The 8,231-nt window shown below is 41.2% G+C and overlaps 1 protein-coding gene across 4 annotated transcripts; it reads left to right on the plus strand.

The window, feature by feature from the left end:
• Window positions 1-2,323: 2,323 nt before the first annotated feature.
• Window positions 2,324-6,950, plus strand: LOC116706905 (RNA-binding protein 4B). Of its 4 annotated transcripts, none has more exons than XR_004336363.1 (5): window positions 2,324-2,425; window positions 3,519-3,944; window positions 4,059-4,695; window positions 6,441-6,522; window positions 6,783-6,950. XR_004336363.1 is itself a non-coding variant. In XM_032543931.1 (4 exons), exons 2-3 carry the CDS (start codon window positions 3,536-3,538, stop codon window positions 4,673-4,675), a joined length of 1,026 nt encoding a protein of 341 aa, XP_032399822.1. In that variant the 5' UTR covers window positions 2,324-2,425; window positions 3,519-3,535; the 3' UTR covers window positions 4,676-4,695; window positions 6,441-6,739. The 4 variants fall into 4 exon arrangements, 2 of the variants coding, with proteins under 2 accessions (XP_032399822.1, XP_032399821.1); XR_004336364.1 differs by having other exon boundaries at window positions 6,852-6,950; XM_032543931.1 differs by lacking the exon at window positions 6,783-6,950 and having other exon boundaries at window positions 6,441-6,739.
• Window positions 6,951-8,231: the final 1,281 nt, after the last annotated feature.

Below are 8,231 nucleotides of genomic sequence, written 5' to 3' on the forward strand. Positions count from 1 at the left end.
TTGTAAATGAAACTCCTGAGCACATGTACAGCATCTGTCAGAAGTATTTGCTCCACCTTGGACTTGTGTAATTATGTTTTCGACAGGCATGAACAGAGGAACTTAAACACCAGAGTAAAACATTCACTTTCCAATAATGAAACTAGAAAGGAACATTCTTAATAATACATTTTATTTAACAGCGCCTTTCTAAGCGCTCAAGGTCGCTTTACAGACCATAAAAGACAGATACATGGAACAGAAAAGGGTAAGCAGTTATAAAAAAATAATAAAAAATTACAGGAACTGTATTTACAAAAAAGCAAGCTGGAACAGATGGGTTTTGAGTCTAGTTTTGAACAGGGGGAGAGAGTCGACATTGCGGAGGTCAGGTGGGGAGCAGAGCGGCTGAAGGCTCTGGTCCCCAGGGTGACAAGTTGAGCTGGGGGTACAGTGAGGAGGATCTGAGGGAGCGGGAGGGGACGGCGATGTGAAGGAGTTCTGATAGATATGGGGGAGCAAGGTTATGGATGGCTTTGAAAGTATGGAGAAGGATTTTAGATTGTATTCTGAGTTGAACTGGAAGCCAATGGAGCTGCTGAAGAACAGGGTTATATGATGAAAAGAGGGGGTTCTGGTGAGGACACGAGCTGCTGAGTTCTGAAGAAGTTGAAGTTTACGGAGGGATTTTTTAACAGCTGATCAGGAGTGCCTAACACTATATCTCCAGGGCTGCCTTGTTGACAACTGTTGGATGGGTGCTTCACCAGTCACAGCTTTATGGAAGCATGGCAATATATTTGCCACTGTTTGAAAAAAGAAAAAAGAAAAAAATCACACAACATATTGGATGTGGGAGATTCTGAAGCCGGTTTTTATTTGGTGGTTCAGTGATGACTCAAACAAGACATATGGTTACTCATTGTGGTTCTAAATTGTTTTTTGGAATAATAATACACTGCTCCCCCCCTTACTTTTTTGCTTGGACTCACATAGATGAGGTCTAATGATAGGTCAAAAAAGAGTCATCATAGTCTCATGTCCGAGCCAGACAGGAACTCAGAAGACTCCGCCACTCATAAACAAGTATTTATGTCAAGCATTCCTTTTTTTATACTCACTCTTAGAATATCATGAATCACGTGGCATTTATTTTGACTGATCAAGGACTTATTGTGTTTTTCATTTCCCATTTTACTGAACTTTTTATATTCTCAGTGTCAGTTTATCATGCATGTGGTATTCCTCGAACGTGCCTTGGCTTAATTGTGAGTTTACATTGACCTATTAGAGTACTTTTTCCCCCGTAGAATAAAAAAGAATAAAATATAGACTGCCTTTAATTGTTACTACACATGTACAACAAGATTAAAAGCAATCCTCAGTAATACTGTATCATGTCTAGATTGTATATGTATATATTTGTATATTATACATGTATACTTCTAGATTGTTGCTCTGCCAGTTTAATTTCTTCACAGTCTTGGACCAAACAGGGACATGGAGATTTGTCATTTCTGTCCAGATGAAATTGTGACTGGCAGGAAATGGTTTCTCTCCGCAGGAAGGGATTAATGAAAATGCCAACAATGTTTTCTGTAATCTAGCCTATCTGTTTAATTTCAGTTTGAAAAGGATATGCATGGAGATTTAAAAAAAAAAAAAAAAAAAAAGGTTTATCCTTTCTCTTGGGCTACATTATGTCACTGATTAAACTACATATTTAGAGCCGAAATCAGCAGTCTTTTGTAGAAACAATTAATCAAGATGCTTAGCTTGCAGTGGAGCTCTGCCCCCAAGTGGCCAAACGAACAAAAAACAACAACAACAACAATAACAAAAAACCGTGGCGATGTTTAGTTGAAACAGGAGTTTCACTTTAAAACTCACCTTCTGTTATTCGTATCGCCTCAACCAAGATCCACGCGCTTATAGTATTTAATTATTCTTACGTGGGGATCATAATTCACACGGACATCCATTAACACAATTTTCATTATTCATTTCATCAACAGCGTTCATGTCCTTCAACCACGAACTTTGTATTTATTATATAGCCAATGATAGATGAATACATTTGACAAAAGAGAAATGGGCCTACATATTAACCTTTATGATCAAATACAAACGAATAACAGAAGAAAAAGTCATACGCAATAAAATAAAGAATAAATATATCTTACACAAACTTCGTGATTCCATTTTAAAGTTTGAGAAAGTGTGAAGCAAACTTTTTACAAAACAGACAGGCCATCTCATGAATGAAAAACCTTTTCCGGGTAAAGCATTTTGCCATAGCTTTAACCAATCACAGTCCGTACGTTTTGAGAGACACAACTATCCACCAATCAGTTTCATACTTGAGCGCTTTTATCCCGCCCCTAGACGGTAGCCATTGAATCGAATCGGAGGAGTTTCGACTTCGTTGTGGCGCCGTTGGCAAGCTGTAAGTAAGCTTTCTTTTCATGTTATATTTCTCTCTGTTCGTTTCTGTTGCTTTCATATCACTTTACTTGTACACGAGTATCAACGTACCTGCAAACCATAACAATATTAATGGTTGAACTGAATTGTATTTGGTTTCGTTACACATGAGGCAACATAGCTAACGTGGAAGCTAACTATAATCTTAGCTTGCTCCATTCAAATGAAACGAGCCTGGCTCGGCCTTGTCCTTGCTAGCAACACTCTAACCAGGAAGTGAAAACTTCTTTGACTTTTATTTTGTTTTTAAATAACACGAATTTGAAGTCGTGCAGCTTTTAGACTGATAACAAAAGTTAGCGCAAAGGTTAATAATAAGGACGAAGATACGCATGCCACTTGTTGATAGGTGTGGTAATTGTTAAGCTCTGTCGGGTAGCTAGAAGCTAGAATGTTGATACCGAACGTAGTTGACGTAACGTTAGCTTGGTGTTGTGTTGAAGTGTTTAGCCAGTCGAATAGTGTTTCCCTCCTGTTAAAATGATTTGCGCGCGCTCCGTGGTTAAGGCCATGGCATATTTGGTTCCGAAACGCACCTCGACGGGGACGCTGGATTCGATCCACCGCCGGCATAACGTTACTGCGCAAGCGCCAACACTAATATTTAGCAGCTAGCTAGCTATTAAGGCTAAATGCTAAGTTAAGACTTAGCTATAAGTTTAATCACTTCTTCGTGTATAATTACGGTAGTTATAAAATTGTAATTGCTGCATTTGGCATCATATTTATTCAGTACAACCCCGCAAAGAAACTAATTATGCTGCACTCTTATTTCTGTTTGTGTTCTAGTGTTTATGCTGTTTTAGCACTTCAGTTTCTGTGTAATGAAGTGTGCTATATAAATAAAAAGGCATTAAACCAGGGATCAAATAACCGCCTTTGTTGACGCATGCGCAGTACGCCCGTGTTGTCTACATTCTAGCATCTGCTTAGTGTCGTCTCGATTACAAGCTGTCTAATTCCTGATAATGACGTTATGGATTCACTATTTGCTCTCTCAGGGGTTACTTTCTGGTACTAAATGGTGTCTCACCATGTCTCTACCCCTTGTTTAGAGTACACTGGAGCAAAAATGGTCAAGATCTTCATTGGGAACCTGTCTCAGCACACTGAGAAGGAGGACATTGAAGCTCTATTTACCCAATATGGCACCGTGACAGAATGTGCCAAGTACAAAAACTATGCTTTTGTCCATATGGAAGACCGCAAGTCCGCCACTAAAGCCATCCGTGAGCTCCATCTCCATAAGCTGAATGGCAGACCAATAAATGTGGAGCCCAGCAGAGGGAAAGACCAGCACCCTGTGAAGCTTCACATCGCCAACGTAGAAAAGGGCTTCGATGATGAGCTCCGTGCCCTGTTTGAAGAGTATGGCACAGTCAGAGAGTGCGCCATTGTGAAGAACTTCGCCTTTGTACACATGGACAGTTCTGATGAAGCCATGGATGCCATAAAGGGCCTGGATAACACAGAGTTTCAAGGTAAGTCAATTTGATATTCTACTATGAATTTTAAAGGTTTGGAAGTTTTTGCGGTGTCGGTTGTATTCTGCCTTTTTTTTTAGATTTGAGGGACAATGATTTTCTCTCTCTCAGGAAAGCGCATACATGTTCAGATATCAAAAAGCAGACCCAGAGAGGAGGAGGAGTATCCGCATCCTCCGCCAGGCAGAGGAGGCTATTATCCTCCCCGCTTCCCTGGGGAGAGGCCCGAGCATCCTTACAGAGAGCGCATGTCCGCTTATGCACCTCTGCCTCCGCCGCCCCCTCCCCCGAGACGGCCATCGTATCCCGACCGTGGCTATGGCGAGCGCGATGCCTACGGGATGGTCGATTTCTATGAGAAATACAGAGCCCGTCCTTACAGCATGGCAGGCTACGATGGCAGGCGTTCCAGTGACCCCCCTCCTCCGCCTCCCCCCTCTGCACTGGTTAGAGAACGTCTCGGCATGGGTCCCCCTGACCCATACGACCGCCGTCCGCTCCCTCCCCCTCCTCCGTCCTACATGGCCAGGGATCGAAGCCCCATCAGACGAGCCCCACCTCCACCCGCTCCGTCAGCTGGTAACGGGTACTCCTACGAGCGGTCCCGGCTGTCCCCGCTGTCCAGGGCTCCAATGTACGCTCCTCCGATGTACGGAGCTCCTCGCCCAAGGGACTCCTTCTCAGAGAGAGGGCCGCCGCCGCCACCACCACGATATGCGCCCTATTAGGCACACAAGTGTAATTCAAGGTGAGAACAGAGAGTGGATGGCTCATGACATGTTACATCACACTGCTAGGAAATAGGCATTATTGATTAAAATCTTAAAGTAAAAATGTACGGAAATGTATTTGAGAGCTCAATCCGTAAGTTGAGGTAGAATCACGCTTTAAACCATCACCATCAGCCAGAGCTCTCAATACCTGCAGATTTAGTCCAGCCAAGAGCTCACTATACAACAACCTAGCAAGGCTGATAGAATCCTAAAATATTGCTGCAAAGATCAGTCTTGCGCGTATCCTGAGTAAAACGCGCTCCTTGACATGTCGTGTGCTCTCTTTCCAGGTTTAGAATATGACAAGATCGTCGTCGTCTGCTGATGTACGTGGCGCTATACATCCCCCTCGTCTATGGTGGATTGCGTTGCGTTTGCCTGAGACTTACTGGAGCCCCGTACTTAAAAACATGATTCCATGTCTACAGTTCACGTATTCTTCTGAGCTGTTTATGCCTTTTTTTTTTGTTCCTCTGCTTGTGTTACTGTTCAAATCCTTCAAAATGTTTTGCAGAATAGGATGATGGCTTAGGTACTTAGTCTATTTCAGTGTGACACAGTAGTGGTTATGGCCCAAATCTCATGCTCTTCAATCTTTCTAAATTAATACAGCCTCTGGCAAACTATGACATTTATAATAAGGGAAGTCAGTTAAATGAAACAATACAAAGTCTTTTGTAAACGGCATTACTGTGCTCACACTAAGGTTGGTTGATCTAAACTAGTTATAAAATACATGGTGTGGCAGGTTGTCCCATTTGCGTAACATGTTAGGCAAATCAAAAGTTCCAGGGTGGTTTTGTTCTTTTTACTCTTTATCTTTTCTTGCGAAAATAGAATCAATAGCATCATTATGTATGATTTTATTTACTTTTACAAGTTGCTTTTCATTTAAAGGCTTTTTAATAAACAAATCAAACCAAAAACTCGCTTTTAACTGTCAAATTATTCCTCGTGGGGGTAGGCCTTGTAACGACTCGGCAGGCTGCCGCCATTCACCAGAGCTGATCTAGTATTACTCAGGCGTTTCACTCTTAACACGCCACTCTCCACTCTAGAGTTCTCTGCTTGACACACGGTAGGTGATGTTTCGTCAGCCCTGTTCAATTCTTGTGAAAAATGCTGGGAAACACGTGAGACATTAGGTCTTTTGTTTGCGACTCCTGATCTGCTTTCCATCAAATTTGTGATGGTTCAAGTGAGCGAGCGACGCAAAGTGAGGAAATAATTTTGGAGCCGCTGTTCCCTAACGACGAGAGTTAAATTGACTACTACTTTCTTGAATCGTTGTCAGTAAAAACAAAAGTGTGCACTTCAAAGTAGATTTTTAATTCAGCTAATGAAATCTGCGGCTGGCCACAAATCCAGGAATGACGCATTGTTTTTGTTTTTTGATGCAGTGTCTGTCTGCCGCAACGCTTTGTCCCTGACACACACACACACACACACACACATCTGCTTCTTTCCTCAGTAACCGTTGTCCATTGCCTACCTTGTGTCGAGTTAATTAGTGGTGGTCCTAGAATTAGAACAATAATTGACCCGAGGCCCACGTTTCTGTGTTAAGTCTCAATTTGCATTCTTCATTTCCCTGTCATTGAGTTCACGCTACACATTAGTCAGTTTCCATTATTGTCTTTACTTTCAACGGTTTTATAAATGTGTAAGTACCACCAATTGCATGCAGTCTTGGTATTCTTAGTATGTGTGCTCTTTGTAGGTTGTTAGTGTCAATGCTGGAGATGCCAGCTCATGGTAAGTCATCCTCGGAAGGAAGGTGTGCGGCATCCTGTAGAAGAGAGGTGTGTATCTTTTAAACTTTACTACACAATGCTACTTACTTACAATGCTACTTGCAATTAATAGTCTTATGTCTCCCTCTTGTGTTATTTCATTCATACTGCAGTTTTCCCATACATTAGAAAAAAATCTATCTTTAAAGTTGTTGGAAGCCTTGACATTTGTATTTAATACACTCCAATTGTGCATCTTGCCAAAATGTTCAAGTGAGCTCAAAGGGAAATTAAATGTTTTCCTTTTTTATGTTACTACATTAGCCTAGATATGAGGTAATAAAGGTATAATAGTGTTGTGATGAGTGGAATTGCTGACCCCTTTTCTTTGTATACAGGTATGTCTCTGCTCTGCCAACTGTAACTGGTCTTTAAAATGAATTCAAAGGAGTTTGTGGTCTCTGAACAATACAAGAGGGATCAGATGGCCCTGTAGTCAAAGGTAGACCAGTGGGAGTTCACTATAGTATAGTCTCCAACAGATCTCGGTCTGTTTTGTGAGCTTTGAGAAGTGTCTTCTATTTCCGCAGGAGGAGGATTGACGGGTGACCTAGAGGGGATGTCCAGTCATCGGAAAAACCTGCACTGTAGCACCCTCGATAAAGTGTCAAACATGACGTAGACCCCCCTTCCGTCCCACCCACAGGAGTCTTCTAACCTACTGCGCCCCGACATGGGGGTCCCGGGTCTTGCCGCAGCTTAACAGGGGCTTGTGAGTCCTTGATTTTAAGGGGTGTAAGACCACCTTTTTAAAAACGACACACACACACACAGGTGGCCTTTATGTCAGCACTTCATTAATTTCTGTAAAAACTAAATGAAATTATTTTTTCAGAAGTTTGGATTATTATTTTAGGTATAACCTGACTAGAATCAATATTCACAGAGCCTTCCCGCTCTGCTAAACAGCCTCGTCCTGCATGAGAGAAGAATGCAGTTAAAACAAAGAGCTAATAAAACAATGGCCAAGTCTCCGGGAGAAGACAACACTGACTTTGTCTTAAAAATAAAAAAGAACCCTATTAAATGTATAAGATTGTTAAAACTTAAACAACTATACATAATGCTGACAGAATTGTATTGCAAATTCCTTCAAATATTGGGGAAGTTCAAAATTCATAGGAATTGCTTGTTTACACAAATGTTATGCAGTTATTGTGCTCACTATTTGGGTTAATTCAACAGTTTAGTCAGTTCTGTGCTGTTATTGTTATGCATTGAATGTAAGTTGAAATATCCAGAAAATGTCTCTTAGTCAGGGGTGGTCCGTTTGCTCAATGATAGAAAAGGGATCCATAAAGGATCCAGTGGTCTGACCACCCCTCTCCACCTAACTTTGGTACTGTCCATATGGTCTGAAATGGGCTCTTGAAACCATTGCATTATATAGGCTTAATAGATTTGCAATTATATTGCAATATAGCCTACTTGCATACAGATAATTGTAGCACTTTTTGATAGAAATGTATTTGTAATGAGTTGTTTTTTATATTGATATAGATTTCAGTATTTTTGTTTCAGTTTGAAAAGTTTAAACCTGAGTAAATAAACATTTTTTTCTTCTCCTCAAAGTCTGAATCTATGTCTTAGCTGTCTTGTCTTAATCAAGCGATGTTCTACTATGCATCATACAAAGACTCTTTTAACGTTTATATTTTTGGGGTCATTTCAGTCCTAGATATGTATGGATAGCTGACAGCTGAAGACATGAAGGGCGT

This window comes from Etheostoma spectabile, chromosome 19 (assembly GCF_008692095.1).
Source record: "Etheostoma spectabile isolate EspeVRDwgs_2016 chromosome 19, UIUC_Espe_1.0, whole genome shotgun sequence".
NCBI lineage: Eukaryota > Metazoa > Chordata > Actinopteri > Perciformes > Percidae > Etheostoma > Etheostoma spectabile.

What these genes read in the sequence shown, in the direction of transcription:
- LOC116706905 (XM_032543931.1), top strand. Translation starts at nt 3,536, where the DNA reads ATGGTCAAGATCTTCATTGGGAACCTGTCTCAGCACACTGAGAAGGAG. An exon ending in GGATAACACAGAGTTTCAAG is followed by an intron (nt 3,945 to 4,058) that starts GTAAGTCAATTT and finishes TCTCTCTCTCAG; the next exon opens with GAAAGCGCATACATGTTCAG.